General features: G+C 42.9%; 1 protein-coding gene across 11 annotated transcripts in view; it reads left to right on the plus strand.

Annotated features, from left to right (window-relative positions):
* The first annotated feature begins 19,929 nt into the window (after window positions 1-19,929).
* The window catches only part of LOC147903728 (Tetratricopeptide repeat (TPR)-like superfamily protein), a 43,707-nt gene continuing 36,778 nt past the window's right edge, over window positions 19,930-26,858 (plus strand). For 8 of the 11 annotated variants that reach the window (XM_087400843.1, XM_087400884.1, XM_087400892.1 and 5 more), the window contains exon 1: window positions 19,930-20,149. In XM_087400843.1, coding sequence (XP_087256969.1) covers window positions 19,998-20,149 — 152 coding nt within the window. In that variant the 5' untranslated portion in view covers window positions 19,930-19,997. Of the gene's footprint in view, window positions 20,150-20,618; window positions 20,655-26,858 lie in introns of those variants that run through there. The other 3 variants (XM_087400900.1, XM_087400917.1, XM_087400909.1) reach the window with 3 other exon arrangements.

Below are 26,858 nucleotides of genomic sequence, written 5' to 3' on the forward strand. Positions count from 1 at the left end.
GCATAATATAGTGGCTTATCTAGTTGGTTTGACACACATGACTCTCATATGGCAAAGTATCAGATGCCAGAGTGACATAGTCGCGGACCTCCCAGTCACTCCGTGGTTCTTCAATAATCACCTAATTTATAGGTGTAATCCCTGGTGGTGGGGGTTGTGGATGTAGGAGGTCGATGGAAATGGTAGGTTTTGAGCCCTAGATGGCCCTGGAGAGGGGTGCTCCCTGCATAGGTGGCCCTTAGTTTCCCACATGATGGTGGGACAAATATTGTGGACTACCTATTGGGCCCATTATCCTTTGCCTCATGGTGGATACATAACTTCATTGTACCCCCTTCCCCACTTGGACCTAACCACTCATACCTAGCCTTTCATATCTCTACTATTCTGCCAGCCATAGGGAGAGCTCCTCCCATGCCTGCTTGTGTCCAGATCCACTTTGACCATGCCCTCAACCCAGTATATGTGAGTCACTTTGCCAAAGAGCTCCCGACCTTACTTGGAGATGACATAGGCCAGATCCACTTTGACCATGCCCTCAACACAGTATATGTGAGTCACTTTGCCAAAGAGCTTCCGACCCTACTTGGAGATGGCATAGACCCTGCAAACACCCTTGTCTTAGTGGTAGATCCTTTCCCATGACCCAATCTACAAGGGCCTAAGATGGGAAGATGCTTCAAAACCCTTGGTCCAATGACGAGTGTAGAGAGGCAAGAGCCCACCTCACATAGGAGCAAGACCTAGACCATTTGACATCATCTAAGGCATAGTGGATCTTTTGACGACGACTAACACATCATAAGAGGCGGGCCTTTCTCACACATAGATTATAAGATCATTTTGAGGAGGACATCTGACCACTGAATGGGGGCTTTTATCAAAGGGAAAGCCACCTATTCCCATCAGTGATCTAGATGTGTGGCACACTTATGCATGGTCTCTCTATGATATCTCAATGCAAGCACCATCTGATATGTCCTCTATGCTAGGTCCACTACCTATCACTTGTTCACTATACAAATTGTATGAGCTACACTCTGTCGGCTACACAACCAAAAAGCACAGGATCATGAGGGCCTATGGACTGAGCATTTTGCACATGGGTAGGAGGTATTAGCTCTGTTCTAGCACAAATGTTCAACCATGCTATATGCCATGGCTTCCCACCTACTTGGAACATTACCACTATTGTACCAATACACAAAGCACGAGACCTCATAGGTACTAGGAACTACTGTGCCCTCATGATTGGCCACACATTGGCCAAGATTTATGAATTAGTACTAGAGAAGGAGATCAGTAGTCATACAGAGGCTCAGGAGCAGCGGGCACTAGGACAAGTAGGATTTCAAAGGTGGCATTCCACTCTAGATGACATCTTCATCTTGAGGGCTATCATTGAGGAGGCGAGGTATAGATGCTAGAAAGTCTACACTTACTTTGTAGACTTTCACAAGGCCTTTGACACTATCCCATGATCTAGCATGTCCAAGAGCTACCAGGAGACTATAGAAGATGCAGATTCCCAAGACTTTGATTTGGGGTGTGATGAGCTTAAATGAGTCTGTAAGAGGGAGAGTTTATGCCCCAAGAGGTTTATCAAATTGGTTTGAGAGCATGATAGGGATGAAGCAGGGTTTCCCCCTCTCATTAACTTGCTTTAAACTTTACATTGATGAGATAACATCCTTCATAGACCACCTAAGGGTTGAGGGATCACTACTAGCTAACCTCATGATACAGATACTACAATATGCTAATAACATAGTCGTCATATCATCTTCAATATCGGGGCTACAGAGACATTTAGAGGCCCTAGAGGTGTTCTGCGAGAGAGAGACTTGACAGCTGACCTTGGAAAAACCAAGGCTATGATCCTCAACACCTTGCACGTAGTGCTTCACCGACATAGCTTCACTTACCTTTTGCATAGTCTCTATTGCAACTTGAAACTTGCTTCTCTGTAACTTGTTGAAGACAGTGGATGTCCATTCCTTGAGCAAATTTCCTGAGTAATATCATCTTCAAGAAATGAAGGTCATTTTTTTGGGATAATAGCATTGCTTAAAATAGAGCTTTGCATTTGAATGGCAATGTTAAATGCAATATTCAAACACATCAATTTGAACCAAATGATTAAACAACACTTCATTGTGAATATTAGAATATTTTGGATGGTTATATTCGATTCCAATTAAAGTATCAATTAACCACTTTATGATAAAAGAAGTAGTTAGCTTAAAGATAGAAATCAATGCATAAGTTTTTTAAAAGCACAATTGTAAGCATCATCTTATATTCCACTCTAATAAAAACACAATTTTTATGATAAAGTAAGCACTCTTATCTTGAAAAAAAAATCCAAAGAAGAAATTAAGGCCATTTTTGTAGATGGTAGCATTTTCTCATAATTTCTTCAAAAAACTTCTCAATTGAATGGCAATATTAAATGCAATACATTGAACATGTCAATTTGCATCTAATAAAAAGAGTTCATTTAAAATTTAAAGATTGGAATAGCATGGTTGGTTGTATTTGATGCGAAGTATCGCTTTACTTTAGGGTAATAGAAATAGCCATCTTAAACATAAAATCAATGCAAACATGCTAGAAAAGCATAATTGCAAGCACCGTCTCATCATCCACACCAATGGAAGCACAATCCTTTCTATCAAGTAAGAACTCTAGCCCTAAAAACAATAAACATTGCATACATTTTTTTAGATTAATGGCACATGAATCTACCCACATACTTGCAAGTTTTATGCAAGAATAAAAGAATAGGAAAGAAATCCCTATTTAGTGTCAAGGGGCTAGCATTTCTTACTGTCTTATTTTATTCCACATACTATTTATAGCATGTATGTTCATGATTCTGAAAGGAAAAATAGAAATGCACAGATCAAGCCAAGTCGTTAAGATATTTGGGTTTTAGTGTGCTTTTACTTCTACACTCATTGATTGAATAATGCCAACATTTGGCTTTATTCCATGTGTGGCCCTGGCATATATCAAATTATACCTCTAACAACCTCACTGATACAACCCATGACACACATGGATTTATACCTCCTTTTGCCATTATTTCAGAATTAGGCTTGCCATCTGCCATCAGTGTATAGTACCATATTATACCCTGTCTCTTTTTCTTTTTTTGGCCTTTTGGCTTTTGGCTAAGATGTAGTGTAGCATACTATACTTTTCTCAACCTTTTGGCTAAGATGAAGTGTAGTATACTATACCTCTTTTCAACTATCAAATCAAATTTCTCTGCACATTGAAATTGAAATTGTTTGTGTGCAAGTATGTGGGCTTGACCAAGATGCAACCTTTGAAAGAATATGAAGGGAAGTATATAGATTTAAGCTTTGATTGTATGTCACTAGTGTATTTCTATAGGTACAAGTGTTAAAAAGGAGATTTGTTACTTGGTTCACTAGGAGAAGACATAAAAGTAAGGTAAAAACTACTAACGAGAAATTAGCACAATGCCCATGGACTATTTTGGTGATGGGAAAGTTATTGATGGCTCTTAGCAGTTGTCCTATTATTGTTGGTCTACTGCTTATTACTATAGATGGTAGTCCTATACTTCTTTTTTGGATTCCATGTCCTAGGACTGCCCTCAACCTTGGTGATAGAAAAGTAATATGTCACGATTTGGAGGTCATCAAAAGGAATATTTTTTGTGATGACAAGTTAAGAAGGAATATATTCAATAATCAAATTTTACCTTCCTTGATCTCACCTATTTATCATTTTCTAATCTATGGGAATCACCTTGCTTATGGGTAAAGAACAAGCAAAGAAGTCTATGATATTTCTAGACCCATTGGACAAAGGTTGTTCAATTTTTGGATATTTTTATTTGGCTTGCACAATTGCACAACCACTTTGTGTACTTGGTCTTTCTTTTGCATTGGTTACTCTTTCACACTTTTTTGCCCATCTCTTTCATGGGTTGCTCATTTCCATTGCCTAATTACAACACTCACCTTTCTTAGGGCTCGTGGTTTAGAAATTCATCCTTGCCCCACAGGTAGCCCTAAATTGTAGTCTCAATGCTCACATGACATCATGCAATACACAAAAAGTTTTTTTGATGATGACATTCAATAATTGGTCGTGTGATTGTAATAACCTTGGGATGCCCAAGCCCCTCCTAGGCATGAAATGGATGAGATTTGACGATTGGTTGTGGGCATGTAATAACCTTGGGTTGTCAAAGCCCTCCTAGGCTTGAAATGATTGAGACCATCTTCTTGTGCTCCCTTATAGAAAGCTAAAGCAAGTCATTTGCTAGATCCATTGACCATTTTCAAGAATGTCAATAATGATGGGCTTAAGTCGCCTAAGGTTAGTAAGTGCCAATTAGGACCAGTCCTAAGTCCTAAGTGCACTAAGTGTCCTAGGTGGACTAATGAATTTATAGAACATGACCACTAGGCTTAATGGAGGTAGTGGGTGAATCTCGAGGCATTTATTGTGTCTTTGGATGGGAGGCAAACCAGTATGGTGACACCCATCTCACCACTTACAATGAGCTACATGATGCTTTCTTTTCTTTTAGTATAGGGAGGAGAAGACCAAAATCTATGTCCTCACAAAGATTGGTGGCATGGACTAGAAAAACTTGATGGTGGAAGAATATAGAGAGAAGTCCATTCTCTTTTTCAATGGACCCTGCAAGCCAATTGTCCCTCACGAGAAGTGTTAATTTGCTCATAGTTTTCAAAAACAATAAAGAATTCCTAGCTTTTACAGATATTACCACCATTACATCGGGAAATGTGGTCAAGTGTGCGCTGAGGGCTGAGCAAATGTTGGTCCACAAGAGTAAACACTCTCCTCTCCATCTCCCACTTTTCCACCTCCCCTGTCCACCCCCACCAAGTGCATCTCCTCCACCTCCACCTCCAACTCCATCTTGTGCTCCACCACCACAACTATCTCCTTCCAGCTCCAATGTCTCCATCAAATAGTTCCACTGCACCTCCAACTCCCCTTTCTCTTCCACCACCACCAATCCTCTTCCTCCAATTCCACCCAAAAGTGCACCACTCCTCTTCCTCCACACCCATCTCCATCACCACTTTTCTCCACCTCCATCTTCTCTTTCAAACCACCACCACTTCCTCCTTCTCTTTATCTTTTAACACCACCACCACCTCCCTCCCACCAGCCACTCTTTCTTCATTACCATTTCCACTTGCACCTCCACCTCCACCTCCACCTCCACCTCTACCTCCTATCTCCATCTCCTCCACCTTTACCTTCTCATCCATCATCACCACTACATTCATTCTACCTATACCGACAAGTCCAACACCACTACCCTCTACCTCCATCCTCTCCATCTTTACCTTTTCATCCATGATCACCACTACTTTCATGCTACTTATACTGACAATTCCACCACCACCACCCTCATCATTGTCCTCATCCTCCTTTTTCTTCCTTCTACTTCTCCTTGACACACACACACTCTTCTCTCTAGGGCATTGGGTTTTACTATACCAGTCAAAGATGTTATGTATTGAGGCATCATGTATAGGGCTCCCTTTGGTAGCCCATGCATTGGAAGAGAGCAAGGTATATGAAATACTTCTTGGGTATATAGATAGAAAAAAAAGAGAGCTATAGTATTGATAATTTGGAGTAAGGAAGATCTCCATGATACCTTCAACTTGAAATGAGTAAATGGAGCTGGATCTCCCTAAGTTTGAATTGTCCCATATGGACAGATATGGAATGGAGGAGTAAGATTATTTAATATCTGAAAGTATGATTGGTTAACATCAAGATAGCCTTCCCACCTGGGAGATTTTATTAGGCATCTATTGATGAATTTTGAAGACCAATGGTCCACTATTTGAGACATACTTTTTGACAGAAAAACCAATCGGAATTGAAGCTCTTGGCTTTGGCGACTTGATGCATTTCTTTGGCCAATTTTGGTTGTGGGTCTTCCCTATCAGTAGACCTTTTATTACGCACCAAATGCCTTCAAAGAGCTACTCTCCATCACCTCAATTTTGGCCTCCAAGATCACTGTATTTCGCTTGACCATTTTTTGCATATTTGACTAAGTTTGACTATATATGTTGACTGAATCTCAGTCAAACTGATCTTTGACTATCAGCATTGGAACGTTGAATGCATTTTTCCTCTCTTATATTGAGGATTGAAGTTATGGTACTTTTGAGTGGATTTCAAGTCATACTATCTTATTGACTAGTTAACTAGTTGAATCCTGTGGCTTAGTCATATGACAAGAGCTTACATGAAGAAAGAGTATATCATGACTTGTATGATGGTTTCCAATCATGACCTCCTCTTGTACACGAGTAGACACCGCTCTTGCATGACAAGTGGTAAGACCCTCTTCAGTCCATATGATTCACAAAATGTTTTTAAAGCTTGGACACTCAAAGAAGGTGAAGGACTACAAGGATCTTGTATTGCAGAATATGGACAAGATACATTAAAGAAATGGAGAAGGACAAAGAGCAAAGAAGTTACAAGAAGGGCTATAGCAAGGACCTCTCCAATGACAATGTACCTCACACTACGGTAGCTTGGAGGAGGAGGAAAAGGACAAGACATGCCATCAAAGGGGAATATTTCCCCACATCTTCAATTTAGAATTTTGTGTGTGTGTGATCAATAAGGGTTCTCTGCCTTGGGATGTCCCCCTCAAATGATTGTTAGTCTTATGTTTTACCTTGCTAGATCTAAGGGTATTTCCATGCAAAGTCATTGTCTATCTCCCAATTGTAAACCAAAATACCAAAGCTAGAGTGAGATCATGTTGGGATGAGGATGCCCAAATGAGTCCACCATTGCTGATGCAACTAGAGTGACTACCAAGTTGTGGATCATGTGTGTTGCCACCAGAGGTGGGCAAGCCATGAAGTTTCCCATAGACTACTACTAGGGGTTGAGGTCATCAATTTGTGGGGCGGAAGGAAGGACAAATTGATGTAATGGGATCATACCAAGAGTCCTAAGGTCTAAGGTTGTGAGTGTGTGAACACATGGTGTGCCTAGGTAGGTGTCAGTAGGTGCGATTGAGTGAATCTAGGTGTGTGGTGTGTGACTGGGAGAATCATGGAACTGATTGAGAGATTTGCGGATCTAGATGCTCTACTGAATGTGATGTCACTACTCTATGTAACTTGTGCCTATATATTGGGCTTGTCTCTCATGAATAAACTCTCCTTTTTGCTTCACTTGCAGAATCCTTCTGCCTACCCAACATATGGTATCAAACCATTGGTTCACCCTCCTTGAGACCTCCTTGAGTGCCATGTCATCATCTTCTTCACAATGAAGGTTTTTGAAGCTTTTCTCCTTTTTCTTCCCACGAGATTTCCTTGAGCTTGTTCTCCTTCATCTGTGAACCACATTGCCCATGCCCTTTCAGCTCAAGTATCTCCTTAATGAGGTAAACCTCTGGCTAGGAGGAATTAGAAGATAGAAGTCTCTACAGCCCATGCCGCCTCCTTCTTCATCTTATGCCATTTTTGGAAATTGAGCCTGCTGGTGCCACCATTCCTAAAATGCTCTAAGCTACTGCTTGGAGACTTTATTAGGCATCTACTGATGAATTTTGAAGATCAATGGTCCACTATTTGAGGCATATATTTGACTAAGTTTTACTAGATATGTTGACTGAATCTCAGTCAAACTAATCTTAGACTATCAGCATTGGAAGGTTGAATGAAGATCAATGGTCCACTATTTGAGGCATATATTTGACTAAGTTTTACTAGATATGTTGACTGAATCTCAGTCAAACTAATCTTAGACTATCAGCATTGGAAGGTTGAATGCATTTTCCATCTTTTATATTGAGGATTGAAGTTATGGTACTTCTGAGTGGATTTGAAGTCATACTATCTTGTTGACTAGTTGACTAGTTGACTAGTTGACTACTATGGGTTGACTATGAAAAGAGCTTACATGAAGAAAGAGTATATCATGACTTGTATGATGGTTTTCAATCATGACCTCCTGTTGTACAAGATTAGACACCGCGCTTGAATGGCAAGTGGTAACACCTTCTTCAGCCCATATGATTCACAAAACGTTTTTAAGGCTTGGACACTCAAAGAAGGTGAAGGACTACAAGGATCTTGTATTGCAAAATATGGACATGATACATTAAAGAGTGTATAGAAGGATAAAGATCAGAGGAGTTACAAGAAGGGCTACACCAAGAACCTCTCCAATGACAATGTACCTCACACTATGGTAGCTTGGAAGAGGAGGAGGAAAAGGACGAGACATGCCATCAAAGATGAGATATTTCCCCACATCATCAATTTACAATTTTGTGTGTGTGATCAATAAGGGTTCTCTGCCTTGGGATGTCCCCCTCAAATGATTGTTAGTCTTATATTTTACCTTGCTATATCTAAGGGTATTCCCATGCAAAGTCATTGTCTATCTCCCAATTGTAAAAACCAAAAGACCAAAGCCAGAGTGAGATCATGTTGGGATGAGGATGCCCAAATGTTGCTGCTGGGAGACTTTAGTAGGCATCTACTGATGAATTTTGAAGACCAATGGTCCACTATTTGAGGCGTACTTTTTGACAGAAAAACCAGTCGAAATTGAGGCTCTTGGCTTTGGCAACCTGACACATTTCTTTGCCCAAGCATGGTTGTAGGTCTTCTCTATCTATAGACCTTTTATTGCAGACCAAATGCCCTAAAAGAGCTACTCCCCATCACCTCAATTTTGGCCTCCAAGATCACTATATGAAGCTTGACCATTTTTTGCATATTTGACTAAGTTTGACTATATATGTTGACTGAATCTTAATCAAACTAATCTTTGACTATCAGCATTGGAAGGTTGAATGCGTTTTTCATCTTTTATATTGAGGATTGAAGTTATGGTACTTTTGAGTGGATTTCAAGTCATACTATCTTGTTGACCAGTTGACTAGTTGACTAGTGTGTGTTGATTATGACAAGAGCTTACATGAAGAAAGAGTATATCATGACTTGTATGATGGTTTCCAGTCATGACCTCCTCTTGTATAAGAGTAGACACTACGCTTCCATGACAAGTGTTAAGACCCTCTTCAATCCATATGATTCACAAAATGTTTTCAAGGCTTGGACACTCAAAGAAGGTGAAGGACTACAAGGATCTTATATTGCAGAATATGGACAAGATACATTAAAGAGTGTGGAGAAGGACAAAAAGCAAAGGAGTTACAAGAAGGGCTACACCAAGAACCTCTCCAATGACAATGTACCTCACACTATGGTAGCTTGGAAGAGGAGGAAAAGGACAAGACATGCCATCAAAGGGGGATATTTCCCCACATCTTAAATTTAGAATTTTGTTTGTGTGATCGATAAGGGTTCTCTACCTTGGGATGTATGTTTTACCTTGCTGGATCTAAGGGTATTCCCATGCAAAGTCATTGTCTATCTCCCAATTGTAAACCAAAAGACCAAAGCCAGAGTGAGATCATGTTGGGATGAGGATGCCCAAATGAGTCTACTACTGCTGATGCAACTAGAGTGAGTACCAAGGCGTGGATCATGTGTGTTTCCACTAGAGGTGGGCAAGCCATGAAGTTTCCCATGGACTACTACTAGGGGTTGAGGTCATCAATTTGTGGGGGTATGATGAAGGACAAATTGATGTAATGGGATCATACCTAGAGTCCTAAGGTCTAAGGTTGTGAGTGTGTGAACACATGGTGTGCTTGGATAGGTGTCACTAGGTGTGATTGAGTGAATCTAGGTGTGTGGTGTGTGATTGAGAGAATCATGGAACTGATTGAGAGAATTTGTGGATCTAGATGCTCTACTGAATGTGATGTCACTACTCTATGTAACTTGTGCCTATATATTGGGCTTGTCTCTCGTGAATAAACTCTCCTTTTTACTTCACTTGCAGAATCCTTCTGACTACCCAAGATATGGTATCAGAGCATTGGTTCACCCTCCTTGAGACCTCCTTGAGTGCCATGTCATCATCTTCTTCACAATGAAGGTTTTTGAAGCTTTTCTCCCCTTTCTTCCCATGAGAATTCCTTGAGCTTGTTCTCCTTCGTCTTTGAACCATTCCCCGAGCCCTTTTAGCTCAAGTATCTCCCTGATGAGTGAACCTCTGGCTAGGAGGAATTAGAAGATAGAAGTCTTTTCAGCTTGTGCCGCCTCCTTTTTCATCCTGTACCATTTCTGGAAACTGAGCCTGCTGGAGCCACCATTCCTAAAATGCTCTAAGCTGTTGCTTAGAGACTTTATTAGGCATCTACTGATGAATTTTGAAGACCAATGGTCCACTATTTGAGGCATACTTTTTTATAGAAAAACCAATCGGAATGGAAGCTCTTGGCTTTGGCAACCTGACACATTTCTTTACCCAAGCTTGGTTATAGGTCTTCCCTATCAATAGACCTTTTATTGCGCAACAAATACCCTCAAAGAGCTACTCTCCATCACCTCAATTTTGTCCTCCAAGATCACTATATGAAGCTTGACCATTTTTTGCATATTTGACTAAGTTTGACTATATATGTTGACTGAATCTCAATCCAACTAATCTTTGACCATCAGCATTGGAAGGTTGAATGCATTTTTCATCTTTTATATTGAGGATTGAAGTTATGGTACTTTTGAGTGGATTTCAAGTCATACTATCTTGTTGACTAGTGTGGGTTGCCTATGACAAGAGCTTACATGAAGAAAGAGTATATCATGACTTGTATGATGGTTTCCAATCATGACCTCCTCTTGTACAAGCTCTTGTACAAGAGTAGACACCACGCTTGCATGACAAGTGATAAGACCCTATTTAGTCCGTATGATTCACAAAATGTTTTTAAGGCTTGGACACTCAAAGAAGGTAGACTACAAGGATCTTGTATTGTAGAATATGGACAAGATACATTAAAGAGTGTGGAGAAGGACAAAGAGCAAAGGAGTTACAAGAAGGGCTACACAAAGAACATCTCCAATGACAATGTACCTCATACTATGGTAGCTTGGAAGAGGAGGAGGAAAAGGACAAGACATGCCATCAAAGGGGGATATTTCCCCACATCTTCAATTTAGAATTTTGTGTGTGTGATCAATAAGGGTTCTCTGCCTTGGGATGTCCCCTCAAATGATTGTTAGTCTTATGTTTTACCTTGCTGGATCTAAGGCTATTCCCATGCAAAGTCATTGTCTATCTCCCAATTGTAAACCAAAAGACCAAAGCCAGAGTGAGATCATGTTGGGATGAGGATGCCCAAATGAGTCTACCAATGCTGATGCAACTAGAGTGAGTACCAAGTCGTGGATCATGTGTGTTGCCACTAGAGGTGGGCAAGCCATGAAGTTTCCCATGGACTACTGCTAGGGGTTGAGGTCATCAATTTGTGGGGGGGAATGAAGGACAAATTGATGCAATGGGATCATACCTAGAGTTGTAAGGTCTAAGGTTGTGAGTGTGTGAGCACATGGTGTGCTTGGATTGGTGTCAGTAGGTGTGATTGAATCTGGGTGTGTGGTGTGTGATTGAGAGAATCATGGAACTGATTGAGAGATTTGTGGATCTAGATGCTCTACTGAATGTGATGTCACTACTCTATGTAACTTGTGCCTATATATTGGGCTTGTCCCTCGTGAATAACTCTCCATTTTGCTTCACTTGCAAAACCCTTCTGGTTGCCCAACATATGGTATCAGAGCATTGGTTCACCCTCCTTGAGACCTCCTTGAGTGCCATGTCATCATCTTCTTCACAATGAAGGTTTTTAAAGCCTTTCTCCCCTTTCTTCCCACGAGATTTCCTTGAGCTTGTTCTCCTTCATCTTTCCCCACGCCCTTTTAGCTCAAGTATCTCCTTGATGAGGCGAACCTTTGACTAGGAGGAATTAGAAGATAGAAGTCTCTACAGCCCGTGCCGCCTCCTTCTTCATCCTGCACCATTTCTGGAAATTGAGCCTGCTAGAGCCACCATTCCTAAAATGCTCTAAGCTGCTACTGGGAGACTTTATTAGGCATCTACTGATGAATTTTGAAGACCAATGGTCCACTATTTGAGGTGTACTTTTTGAGAGAAAAACCAATCGAAATTGAAGCTCTTGGCTTTGGTGACCTGATGCATTTCTATGCCCAAGCTTGGTTGTAGGTCTTGCCTATCAGTAGACCTTTTATTGCACACCAAATGCCCTCAAAGAGCTACTCTCCATCACCTCAATTTTGGCCTCTGAGATCATTGTATGAAGCTTGACCATTTTTTGCATATTTGACTAAGTTTGACTATATATGTTGATCGAATCTCAGTCAAACTGATCTTTGACTATCAGCATTGGAAGGTTGAATGCATTTTTCATCTTTTATATTGAGGATTGAAGCTATGGTACTTTTGAGTGGATTTCAAGTCATACTATCTTGTTGACTAGTTGACTAGTGTGGGTTGTCTATGACAAGAGCTTACATGAAGAAAGAGTATATCATGACTTATATGATGGTTTCCAATCATGACCTCCTCTTGTACAAGAGTAGACACCGCGCTTGCATGACAAGTGGTAAGACCCTCTTCAGTCCATATGATTCACAAAATGTTTTTAAGGCTTGGACACTCAAAGAAGGTGAAGGACTACAAGGATCTTGTATTGCAGAATATGGACAAGATATATTATAGAGTGTGGAGAAGGACAAAGAGCAAAGGAGTTACAAGAAGGGCTACACCATGAACCTCTCCAATGACAATGTACCTCACACTATGGTAGCTTGGAAGAGGAGTAAAAAGGACAAGACATGCCATTAAAGGGGGATATTTCCCCACATCTTCAATTTAGAATTTTGTGTGTGTGATCAATAAGGGTTCTTTGCCTTGGGATGTCCCCCTCAAATGATTGTTAGTCTTATGTTTTACCGTGTTGGATCTAAGGGTATTCCCATGTAAAGTCATTATCTATCTCCCAATTGTAAACCAAAAGACCAGAGTGAGATCGTGTTGGGATGAGGATGTCCAAATGAGTCTACTGCTGCTAATGCAACTAGAGTGAGTACCAAGTCGTGGATCATGTGTGTTGCCACTAGAGGTGGGCAAGCCATGAAGTTTCCCATGGACTGTGGGTTGAGATCATCAATTTGTGGGGGGGAATGAAGGACAAATTGATGTAATGGGATCATACCTAAGTCCTAAGGTCTAAGGTTGTGAGTGTGTGAACACATGGTGTGCCTGGATAGGTGACAGTAGGTGTGATTGAGTAAATCTAGGTGTGCGGTGTGTGATTGAGAGATTTGTGGATCTAGATGCTCTATTGAGCTTACATATGATGTTACTACTCTATGTTACTTGTGCCTATATATTGGGCTTGTCTATCATGAATAAACTCTCCTTTTTGCTTCACTTGCAAAATCCTTCTGGCTACTCCAACAGTTGGCCCCTCCCCCTCTCCCTCTCATTTTCTCCTTCTCAAATCTCCTCTCCTTTTCCTCCCTACTCCCATTCTCCTTCTGAATGCCCCTCTCTCCTTCCCCCTCTAATTTCCCCTCACCCTCCTTATCCCTTGAAATTTCCCCTCTTGCTTTCACTTTCACCCCTCTAAATTTTCCTCCTTGCCCGCTCTTGCTGTCGTTCCCTTTCCCTCTCCTGTCCCTTTCTCCCACTAAGTTTTCCCTTTGTTCTTCCTTTCCCCCTCTAAACTCTCCATCTCCCTCTGCCCCCTCTCTATTTCCCCTCTCCCATCCCTCTCCCTTTATCACCTCTAAACTTCCCCTCTCCCTCTATCCCCTTTCAATTTCACCTTTCCTCTTCTAAATCTCTCCTCTTGTTCCCCGCTCCCTCTACCTTTCCACCTCTCTCTCAGCCTCCACTACTCCTGCCCTACTCTCTTCCTCAACTTAGATCTCCTCTATCACCTCTCCACTGCCTCCACCACCTCAACTTGGTGCTCTTTGCGCCGATCTCCTTCCACTTTTCAACTCTCCTCCATCACCAGGTCTTGCACATATTGCAGCTACCTTCACCTTACACCTCTACCCTTCTCCTCCATCATGGATGCTACTAGCCTGCCTCCATTACAATTGTTATTGCAACACTCTCCGCTCCCCCCCCCCCCCCCCCCTTTTTATGTTCTTCTCCTACTTGCCCTTTGCTACTACACCCTCCTAGGTTATTGCTGCACTTACCTGTGCTACTGCACATCATCCACACCCTAGTTTGTGATTGGACCTCTACCTGCCCCTCCATTGAAACCGGTCCTCTATTTGTCGCTCCGCACTATCTCCTATTGCCCCTCCATCACTGTCCCTACCTCTGCTTCTTCTTTGTTACCTTTTCCACTTCTCCATTGCCTTTGCAACCTTGTCCCATGTAGTTGCATTCTGCCACACATATGTATTCTGCTTTCTTTGATGGTGAGTTGAGAGTCTAGAAGCTGTGATAAATGGACATTCCTACCTCCACTTTATTCTTTAACTAGGACTCTAGTGTTATCCCTCATGGCTAGGGATATGGAGAAAGACAAGGGGAAAGAGAGGCCCAAAGACAACAAAGACATAAGAAAACCAAAAGGTACCAAGGACCAATTCAACACAAGGTTCACTTGCAAAGGAATTAGGTCGATAGCACTACCACACATCATGATGCCTCTACTTTAGCCTCTTGGTGACTCCCCTCGACCTAAGGCCCCTTAAATGGTCCCTCTTGACTCACCCCAATTTTTGACTCTATGCCCTCTCTACTCACACAGTGTATTCTCTCCCCCCCTTAGGTCACACCCCTTGGGATATCCATGCTGTTCTAGTTTCTCTTCAACTCATATTTTTCAAGCCACTTCCATGCTATGTGCTTAGCCATCATAGTAGCCTATGGCCTCTCTAAACATCCTACAATATCTACAACAACTCCTCATGGAGACATGTGGGCCCTAAATGGAGCATCAAAGATAGATAGATACCCTGAGGTGTGATTTCCTCAGGCAAAGGCCATTAATCTCAGAAAGAAGGTAGAGGACCATTGATGTCAAGCAAAGGTAGCCATAAGGAGCAACCTAGTGGTAGAGGAGCATATTCCCATGATGCAAACGGCTATCAAGGAGGCCTCTAAGTGGGTGGATGTTGTGAAAATGAGCTCGCAAAGGCAACGGTTTTAGCCACCTTACTTGAGTAATAGTAGAGAGCCAATAAGGCTCTCAACATCAATGTTTGATTCCATGCACCAACTTCGCCGTATCAAATGCTACCACTTTTATGACCAAGTGGAGGTGCTAGAGCATGGCATTGAGAGGGTCTGATTGGTCTATGAGACCTCTAGAGATCATCCCTCCTTGATACATTTTACAGACACCCATTTTCTCTACTAGTGTCATTATGCATAGCTCGCCAAGATCACACACTTGTCACATGGATGATGATCTTATTCCTTTGCATGTAGGTGAGAGGTGAGCCCTCCTACAATAGTGGGATGCCACAGGGGATGTTGGCATTGGTATACAAGGGTTGGATCTTGAGTGGCCCTAAGCAAGGCACACCTACCTACTAAGGAGATAGGGGCTATGAAACTCATAAGACCAAGATTGTGCCCTATATCATTTGGTATTGTAATGAAACCTTCTGGTTAGAGCTAGGGAGATTCTTAAAGCCATAGACAAGATGAGACATTGTCTTCTCTAGTCTCCGGGTACACTCTCTGGGTACACTAGGGAGTTAGCCTATTGGGATGAGAGCAGAGAGGTAGGAGGAGTATGAGGATCTGGCTAGGTCGTGATTCTATACAAATCATCTCTCACTGAGATGATCACCGTGGAGCAATGCAATCCACATGCTAGATTCCTTTATATTTAGATTAGGAGTACTACATCAAAGGATACCTTCATCGCAATTTGTTGTTTTCCCTTGGAGGCCTCACATTTACCAAGGAGCTCTGAGAGGGGGGGAGAGGTAGCTCCATATGCTATCTCATATATCATGGATTTTTTGAGTCATTGGGAAGTTCTCCTTCTTGGACACTTTAATGCCAGGTATCGATCATTGATTTTAGCATGACTCGATTCTATTGCGTGATATCGATTAACATGAGGTAGGCACCTCTTGGATTTTGTAGACTAATGAGCCCTAGTCACCTCACATGGATGCATGATCTAATTATCTAAAAGGGTCTTGAGGGATGGCCCTCTTCCGGTGGGCTCACGTGTTTCCCACATGGACAAGGGTCTAGTGTAGCTGACTATCTCAAAGGATCCCCTACCTTCACCTCTCTTATCACAAGCTTATCTATCCCTTTGCCCCCTATTAGAGTTGACCATACATACCTTTTCTTAAGCTTATGGATCCCACTCCCACCAAAAGCACATCCCATGGTTTCTGGACAAGTGGGGCATTAATTGCTCTACCAGTTGCAACATATGAGTATCTAAATTCCAGTTTGAGTTTTTTGTTTGTGATTCCTAGATTCCCCAATGCTAACTCTTGGTTGGTGATTCTTACTCTTGCTATGGGTGTCTTGGGTGTGTTTCGACCACTCTAGTCTGAGTAGAGAAAAAAGGCATTGCTCCTAACAAATGAGCTAGGTGTGAGGATAAACTCAACTAATGAATGCTTGCTCTGTCTATGGGTGTCTTTAGGCGTTTTTCAATGGATTCAATTTCGGCTAGAGAAAAAAGGTGTTGCTCCTAGTGACCAAGTATACCCTCATGCTAACATTAACTCAGTTGCTAAATGCCCATTCTTGCTATGGGTGTTGCTAAATGCCCACTCTTGCTATGGGTGTCTGGAGACGTTTTTTGAAGGATTCGTTCCTCATGCCTAGACCCTTAACACTACTATCCCAATCTATAAGGTAGGGAATCACTTGAGTCTAAGAAAACTATGAGAGCATCATGATCAAACATGTTATATCCAAGATTTATGCATCAACACTTGACACTTAGGCTAGTCATTTTGCGGAGTGTGAGGAATTCAAAACTACAGGCCAAGTACGTTTTTGAGCATGTCATGCAACATTAGACTGCATTTTCACACTAAGAGCTATCATTGACGACACCCGAGCATGGAAGCAGAGAGATTACTATTGCTTTGTGGATTTCTTTAAAAATTTGAAATAGTACCATAAGCTAGACTATTCAAATGACTCCTTGATCTAGGATATAGTCGGGAGATCATTTGGGTAGTTCGGACACTATATGAGCATGTATCAGGTAGAGTCAGGACATCAACTGGGTGGACAAAGGGGATCATAAGCATGATTGGGGTTAAACAAGGTCATCTTTTGACACCGACCTTGTTTGGCCTATACATTGATGAGCTCTAGTTCTTCATCAAGATGTTGGGAGGAGTAGGTTCACCCTTACCTGATTCCCTAATCTCAATTCTATGATACACAAGTGATGTGGTTCTACTCTCCTCATCAGCCAAGGGTCTGTAGTGGCATTTGAATGCACTCCAATCTTTTTAAGAGCACATGATTTGAAGGTCAACCTAGGTAAAACCAAGGTGATGAATCAATACATCTCAAGTAGCTGCACATTGAGGGAAGTTTCCCTTCGCTAGGGCACCAATGGAGATTGTTGCATCCTTTACATACTTGGGTCCTATTCTCAGGCCAGACCTTCACAATGCAACGAGCCATGCAACCTCATTTGAATAGAGGATATGCCACAATAGCCATACTCGAGCGTAAGTGCTTTTACTTACATTTATAGGACATTAGAACCAAGTCTTTTCTCTTTGACTCGCTTGTTTGTCTAGCTAGGAGATTTACCTGTAAGAAAAAAATACAACATCTGTGCTCCACAGATAATAGGATCTCGTATGCAAGAGAGAAAAACAGATAGTATGGAGAATCAAAAATTTGATTAATGTAAAACTAATACAATAGATGGCGTTGCCTCCCAGCCGTGCGCTCCTATGAGAGAAGCTTTGATGGCATGCTGGAAACAGTAGAGGATGGAGGCTGGATGCTAAGGAATCAGGGTTGCTGTAGCAGCGATAATGATGGGCTTCACGGGCTTGCTCTTATATAGCCACCAGTCGTAGTCGGTTAGACCCAATTGAGTGACTGACCCAGTCCGCCCAAAACGGTCGATTGGGGGTCGGTCCCAAAATAGGCCACGGACCACTCGATAGAACCGTGGCACAAAATAGAGCAACTAACCTACGGTTATTGTTCGGCTCAGAGCCATCCGGGATCATCTGGGGCTCCAAACGGCCCCGCAACCCGAGAGTGGGCTGCCCCATGAAATGCTCCGTCTACCCTCAATGCAGTCAGCCATGGGATGCCTTCCCGCACTTGCATGTAGCCTAGTTGGCAGTGTACCAACTCTATCTGAAGTCGTCCAGCCATCAGGCCACACATGGCCCCCATCTGGTGTCCAAACCAGGACCTACCGGATAACCGAGCTACTCAAATGCCTTCTCCTCATATGGGGGCCTTACAAGTAGAGTTAGCTGGTTCCTGCGTAGTTACACAAGAGTGGAGCATTGATATCTAACAGTACCGAAGTCCCTTTTGTGGGATAGATCTATTGTGGTCCCAAATAGAGGGACTACATGTTCTGCTTCTTGCTCGGTAATCCGTAGCAAGCCATTAGTCCCACATCATATTCTACTAGTAGAGTTTGGGGTTGCCCTCCAAGCTTTCAGGTGGTCATTTATCTACATAGAGTCAAGGACTATGGCACATGGATGGTTTGCGTGTTTGGGACTACGTATGGGCAGATTGCCACCATTTTGTATAGCCTTGAGGCTCCATCCATTCTACTCACTTATCACAATGTGAACCATGTCATCAGAGAGGATTTATTACAGCTCCACACGTTCAAGACTTTCGATAAAACCTAGATTTTAAAGAGATCATTCCTTGTGGATCTCAAAGGAGATGGTTTACTAAACCATTGGGCTACACTCAAATCCATCCCTCACATGCACTCAAGATCTCGATTGGGTAGTTCACACCCTCTACCCGTCTTTTCTTAATTCGTAGCTTATGGAAGATACCCATGAGGGACGGATCTACACTTCATGCAATATAAAGGAGACAACCGAGAGAGGAGCAATTCACATTCAGATGCCCTATGTACTATGAGATGATTGGAGTTGCTTGCATAAAACGAAGACACACTAATGATCCATTGTGCTAAGAAGCTCAATCGCTGCAGGGGAAGGCCCAATCCATCGTGTAATAGCCTTCTCAAAATCCAAGAGAAGGATTGAAAGAGACTGTACTTATAGTGAGCCCAATCGATGGCCTCTCGAGAAGTGAAAACCTTGCTCAACCATTAGATTGTTGGCCTCATGGCAAGAAGCCAAAGCTGTAGCAAGGGAGGAGTCTTTAGCAACAACTAGTAGATGGGCATTGACATGGATGCCAAAATTGTTGTCGGTAGGGAATCTCTAGGCAGGATGAAATGGCACACATGCGGGAGCCGTCATCAAGCACAAGAAGCCCTACACCGGCCTGTTGACTTGGCAACAGAGTTAAGGGTGTTTACAGGCATGCACATGGGTTGAGATTGCCAGCGCATGTCCACCCCAGGGCCGAGATGCATTCAATGCAACATGGATGGGCATGGGTTGGTGTAGTGTGTAAGCACCCTAAGAGCTCGAGCAGTCGCACGAGCCCCAGAGTTCGCAAATCTACAAAAAATCGGTGCATGGCAGGGTGGGAGAAGCACTTTGTGTTGGCACCCCTCTCCTTGAAAGGAGGGGAGGCGCGGCCTCAAGCCACCACCCCTTCAGTGTGACAATTAGATACGTGTGGCGGCATTGAGCGTTGAACAAATACGTGCATACCAAACGTGTCACTAATGTGGTGGGTGCGGGTGACTGCGTGCTAAGGTGGCAAAGTGACGTGTGTGTGTGTGCACGCGCGCACGAGGGTGAAGTGGAGCCAGGTGTTGCAAAATGATGATGAAGGGAAGTGACGTGTGAGGGAGGGGGCAATATCCGGTGGCTGATATTTGAAGGGATTGGGGTGAGGAAGAGCAGTTAAGGTGATGTTTTTCTGTGAAGAAGAAGAAGAAGAAGATGGGCCTGGAGAAGCTCTCCATAGCTGACCTCCATAGCCATCACTGTCTCACCTCTACCTCCTTTGCCTCCCCCTCTCGCTTCCCTCCCGGTCCCTCTCGCTTGCCCTCCCTCACCACCGCTGCTCGCTCCTCCCATGGCCGCTTTCTCAGGTTCGCCTTCAATCACTTCTATTGTACTTACTGCATTCCAGTACGGTTGTACATTTGAGCTCCGAGTCAGACGACTGAAAACAAGACTGCAATGAACAAGGGGTTTCTTCTGCCATTCCAGCAGCACAAGATTGAAACATAGCCTGCAATCATAGCGTAGCATGAATCGCTGCTTTCACACGTGAGCTGCTTCAATCCTCTTCGCCTTCCATAGCTCGCGGACATTTTGGAGATACAATAGGAATGCCATCATTTTCTCGTCTAGGCCCGTCTTTCAAATTAACGTAATTTTTTGTACGGGATGCGACGTTGTTACAGGAAGCAAGATATCGCGAAAAATGGAGACTTGCGGGACCTAAAAAAATGAGTTCCCACGTTGATTTACATGACACTTTGCTCGACTTTTTTCGCTTTTGTCGATAGCAAGTGATTGCTTTTGCTGGGTGCAGTCTAGCTCCTGTTTAATATTATCTGGATAAATATAGTGGCACGAGCTATTCCTCTGGTGAGAACTTGCTGGCTGATGAGCTTTCTGCAATGGCGTGGTGTGTCATATCATCACATGTAAAAGTTAGATTCTTTTGAGAGTTGACTTCGCAAACATCAAATCTAGTGCCTGTGTATGAACGCATCTTTCTAGCTACCTTTACTAGACAAAGTACTACTCGATTCAAATTCAATGCCGAGTAACAGAAAGGGCAAGATCATCAACAGATACAACAGTTACTTCAATTCATTCAACGTACAATCTTTGATTGTATAGAATTATGATCTGATTTAGACTCGGTTCGACCCACTTCTTGAAGATAATAATTAATGCCTATACCATGCATGGGGAGGGGGTCTCAGGCCATTCAAAGCTTTCGTCAGCTTGCGTACTAGATGCTCTTTGCCTTAAGTCTTTGAAAAGACCATTTAGAAACTTTGAGGCTAGACAAAGCTTTCTTCAGCTTCTGTACATATATTATTTGCCCTTTGCGATGAACCTTGGTGGCTGTTACTAAAGTATATCATCTTTTATAAACCATTTAGAAAGGTATCATTCACATCAAGTTGAAATTATTTTAAGTGGAAATGAGGGCGAGAGCAACTGTAGTACTTGTTTTCGTGACAGAAGTGAAAGTCTCAATACATTCTTTATGTGAGTAGCCCTTACCTTATGCCGCTCCTAGGTTCCATTGTCTTCGTTTTTAATCTTGTGGATCCTTTCTCCTTGTTTGCCTTGTACGCTCTTCCTTCATTGTCCACCATTGCTCTTGACTAGGTAATTCCTCATAAAACTCTAGCTCTTATGTGGTCATACTACAAGACATGAGTGAAAGTTTGTGGCATACCCATGGACCATTCTAACTTATCTCCCCTTCTTTGGCGTGCCCTTGTTCTTTTTTGTGATGACTCTTTATTGTCCACATATTGTACTTCATGTGGGATATTTTTAACGTAAAGCCATTGCTTTTATCAAACTAAGATACATCATTCTGTCGCATCACGAAGCTAATGAACGAGAAGAAAATGGAACCCGTTGTTTTGCGGAAGAGCCTTCATTTGGTGTTGGTGAATTGGAACCTAAGTGTCCTAGATGGTACTATGAGATTGCTAAAGAAGGTTTAATTACAAGATGAACCCTCCACGAGTGAGGATGGACTTTTGAGGTCTCCTAGGGTCAAAAGGGCTCGTGATAGGCTCAACGTAAGCTGTGCTCTGTTGTCAACCATTAGAGACGTATTTGAGCTTGAAGCCAGTGATAATTTTATATAGTAAGAGCCATGAAAGAGGTGATACTATCATATAGGCCAAAACTTGGACTAGTAAATTTACCACTAAACAAGATTTTCATTGGCAATAGAAGAATCTACTGAACAAAGCAAAGAGTGATGGATGTATTGAGAAGTCCAAAGCGAGATTGGTAAAATGTATATGCCCAAAAGGCGGGCATAGAATATGATGAAAGATTTTGCTATAATGATGGAACCTTATCGTCCGTTGCAGCATCATACCAAATATGATAGCTTATACTTTTTGTCACACATTATGGCTGGCTTGACATTGGGAGATCGTTGCTTAATGGATATCTGAAATTGTAGGTATACATGCAGCAACCTTGTGGATTCGAGGTGAAGGGTAAGGAAGGAAAAGTCTATAAGCTAAAGAAAGATTTAAATAAATCAAAACAAACATGTCATTCAGGAGTAATGCAGAGTTGAGTCCTGTTGGGCAAGCTTATTGTGTGAGGCCTCTCGGGGCCATCGAAGCTCCTTTAGAGTGGGTGGTTGGGAAATGATAGGCTATACAGAGGTGGAATCTCACGAAGTGCTTCTCACACTCTTTGACGACATGGAACTTGATGAGGAAATGCACTTGGTTGAGAGCTTATCTAGCGGCAGCCACTCATTTGGCACCTCGAGGTTTGAGTTTTGGAGGCGACCATCTTGGGCGTAAGAAGCACATTAGTTGGGGTATAGTGGGACAGTAGGCAACCCTATCCGTGGGGACTCAAAGCTGACTCTAGCTCAAAAGTTGAATTGCCTCAATGCTTTGATGCATATGAGAGGGGTTAGATGTTGGATAGAGGAGGTGGGGTTAGATGTTGGTACATCGAGGCAACTAGTTAGAGGCATGGGGCAAGGGCATGAGTCATGCACATGAGGACCTCCCGACATTTTGGATTGGATAGGTCTCTAGGATTGTAGTCTCTCTCCTAGGATTGTGGAAATGTCGTTCCCCTTAGAGAGGTGCAATGGGATCCATTTTGACCTTCTGAGACATGACCACATAGGTTATTTCTTCTCATACATCACCAATAGTGATAGAGGATTGTTGCTAGGGGCATCCCCTTGGACGTCCACATCCGAGAGGCTGGTACTAACACATGGCTCCTGATGAGCCGCCAGCCATTGCAAATTTTCTACTTTTAGCTAGTGATAAATGGTGGACCTTTTCCATGGGCCCCTAACTAGAGCAAATAAGGAGGTATGACACTAATCGCTGAACGACATGAGTCATGGAGACGATCTTCCATTGCTTGTGGGGCTTCCCTTTGGCATAGAGAATCTAGTTTTGTTGGTTCAAGATCATATTATGTGAGAGATGCATTCAACATGTGCTCACTTGGGGGATGATAGTCTGGCTCTTAAAGTGGAGGCATGCCTTCCCCATAAAAGTGGTATCCTTACTCGCTTAGTGAGTGTGGAGTTCGTCACATGTGAAGAGATTCATGATAACACTCACTTCCTCTAGACAATGGTCCCAAGTTTTTTGGAGGATAGTATTTGAAACTTTTAGGGAGATAACCTTATGATGGAGGGCAACAGATCCGGATCGTTGCCTCTCTCCTCAACATAGGTTGGACATATGTATCTTGGGCTTGATTAAGGAGCAAGGTACCGATGGTTCTAGAAAGACCATCAGGTGTCATTAGCACTATGCAAGGCTTAAAGTGCAAGCCCCAAAAAAAAAAAGGGCTTTAAGTGCGAGTAGAAGGGGTGCGTGGAAAAGGTGCTGAAAATCCTAGCAATCCCCTTCTAAATGATTGTTGCCTTTTTATAGCCCATAAGCAATGCTGAACTGATCCCATTGCAGAGTGGCAACGAAGACACGTGGAATCTGCTCCAAACCGGGATCTCCACAATTTAACTGCAATCCCACCATGAATGAAAGCCAAAAGAAAAGAGTGATCTTTCTATTCCTGTGGGATTTCCAGAGACTCCTCTAGGAAACTTTCTGCAAATCAGCAAAAATCTGAAAATTCTCCCAATGTGAGGAGCTCTGGAAGGTCTCCAACCTGTGCAAGTGATCTGAAATCTCCTGGCATTACTTACCATGTAACAAAAGAAGGGGAGACTCTTCTCTCGATGCCCTTTGTCAATCTATTCCCATTCTCCTGGGTTCCACTGTAGATACTTGATTGGGGCCCCACCATAGAGCCATCAATCTCCATGAACCCAAGGCCAAGAGAAGTGGATCAGGGTCTAGGTGCCATGCTCCATAATCCACACCATGCTCCACAAAGCCAATGACCCTGATAGGCGGGAAAGCAATTCCCGAAAGAACATCATCTGAAGATCTAGACAGCTTGCCTCCCATCTGGATATCGAAAACCAAGGCATCCTCGTGTGGTCGTGGCAAAGCAATAATCTGAAAATGAATGCCTAATCTTGAGAAGGCTCCCATCCAAGTGGTACAAGAAATAGGTATATCATCCGTGTCGATCCAATCCAGTTTGGAATGGCTGCATCAATTTGCCGAATCCTTCCGGCACTTCCTCTGAGATGACTCACTACTTGCAATTTTTAACCTCAGGAAGCTTTCTGAAAGCTTTCCAACATCCTACGGAGGAAGTAGGGCCTCTCTCCTATCTCGGCCACTGCATATAATGTGACTTTCCTAGTGGCTTGCCATGCTCCTCGAGTACGCTATCATTCCACATGACTAGTTGCTTGTTGTAATGAAGGGGGAAAGGGGCTATTCTAGAGGCCCTTTAGAGCCCTTTTAGCCTTTTAGGTGGGAAATGTGGAGGGACTATATAAGTCCCCATCCACCCTCATTGTTCATTTTTCGATGTGACATCTAATCCCATCTACTCCCCTTTCTCCTTCCTGCTACCTGCTGCCTACTCTCTTTCTCACCCTCTCTCCTTCCTGCGCCCACTCTCTCTCTCTCTTTTCCCTACCTCATTTCTCTCCCTCTCTCTCTCCTACCCCTTCTCCTCTCTTCTCGCCTATCTCTCTCTCCTACTCTCCTATTTCCCCCTTCTCCAATTCTGCCCCTACCCCTTTGTTACATTGGTATCAGAGCACTTTCCTTGGGCCTTGTACCCATTGCCCCTTCATTGCGGTAAACGAAGGAAAGCCATCTGGACAGAAAATGGCCAAAGGAAATCCTTGCCCGCACGAATACTACTGATGCACAATGGGGACATGCATAATCACTTGCGTCGCCTGTGAGCCTTCCCACACCCTCAACGCTCGTGAGCCTTCCCTCACCCACAACGCCCATTCATCCATGCTGCCACTCCTGCCCGATCTTTGCCCAATCTTGTGTCACCGTGCAATCGGTACTCTTGTGCGCCCATGCCGCTTGCAAACACCGTAGCCTAAAACTTATTAATTCTTAGGTTAGATTTTCACCAAAGTTAGTTTAGGTGAGTCGGTTAGGTTAGGTTTATCTCTAGTTAGGTTTAGTAGGTCTAGTTAGGTAGCTTGGGTTTAGCTAGAGGGTTAGGTTAGCCTAAGTCAGTGCCCTAACAATCCTAGTAGTCTTAGGTTAGGGCTGTCATAACTGTCCTAGGTGACTTAGGACCCCTCCCCCCCTTCAAAAAGAAAAAAAGAGAGAGGGGCAAAAAGCTAGGTCAGGCTACCATCAAATCAGAATGAACAAGGAGATGAGCACAAGATAGCCTTTTGCACAGAGAGAGGTTTATATGAGTTCAAAGTGATGACTTTTGGATTGACCAATGCACCGGCTACTTTCCAGGCACTCATGAAAAAGATTTTGCAGCCCCTTTACAAATGTGTGCTGGTATTTTTTGATGACATCCTCATTTACAACAAGGATAAGTAGGAACACATCAGACATGTCAAGCAAGCACTGGAACTTCTGAGGTTGCATCAGCTTTATGCTTAAAGCCAGCAAGCGCACTGTCATGGCAGAAGAGGTTGAGTATCTTTGTCATATCGTGAGCAGGGATGGAATTCGGGTGGATCCAGCCAAGGTCAAATGCATAAGGGAGTGACCAAACCACATAATCCCACAACTTAGAGGCTTTTTGGGTCTTGCTTCTTTTTATAGGAGATTTATTGAACATTTTGCTAAAAGGGCAGTCCCTCTCATTGCCTTGTTGAAAAATGATGCCTTCAAGTTGTCAGAAGAAACACAACTCAGTTTTGAGGACCTCAAAGATGCCTTGAGTTATGCACCTGTAATGCCCGGATTTCGCACGGCCCTTCATTGTAGAGACGGTTGCAAGTGGCAAAGGTCCGGGGGCTGTTTTGAGACAAGAGCATGGAGTGATAGCTTTTGAGAGCAGGAAATTTGAAGCCAAGGAATTGAACTATCATGTTTATGATCAAGAAATGTTGGCTATCCTACATGCTTTCGAGAAATGGCACCACTATCTTTACGGTGGCAAGATTAAGGTTATGATAGATCATAGGACACCTAAGTACTTTCTTATGCAGCACAATTTGTCCATGAAGCCTTGAGTACGGTTGGCTTTTACAGAGAGGGGATAGGATAGCATTTATGTGGTGGTGGATAGAATGACAAAACAGGCTTACTTCATACCCACTAGGACCCGGTATTCAGGATCATAGGTCGCTTGGTAATTTATTGAGCATGTTTTTAATCATCATGGCTTCCCTCAGGAAATTGTCAGTGACAGAGATGCAAAATCTACGGGTCATTTTTGGCAGGAGTTATTCACAACAGTGGGTACTCTCCTCACACCTAGCATTGCTTAGCACCCTGAGATGGATGGACAGTTAGAAAGGGTGAACAAATGGGTGGAGGAATACATGAGTCACTTTTGTCATGACGCACAGAAGTCCTGGGATAAGTGGTTGGCTCTTGCTGAATTTTGTTACAACAGTACCAATCACTTTTCTATTGGCATGAGCCCTTTTGAAGCAATGTATGGATGCGAGATTGGGATGCCGCCTTTTATTTCAGACATGGCTGTGAAAAATCCACAAGCAAGAAGTGACTTGGAATG

Source organism: Dipteris shenzhenensis, chromosome 3 (genome assembly GCF_047967505.1).
Source record: "Dipteris shenzhenensis isolate YYH24624 ecotype China chromosome 3, Dip_SZ_1.0, whole genome shotgun sequence".
In the NCBI taxonomy this organism is placed as follows: Eukaryota; Viridiplantae; Streptophyta; class Polypodiopsida; order Gleicheniales; family Dipteridaceae; genus Dipteris; species Dipteris shenzhenensis.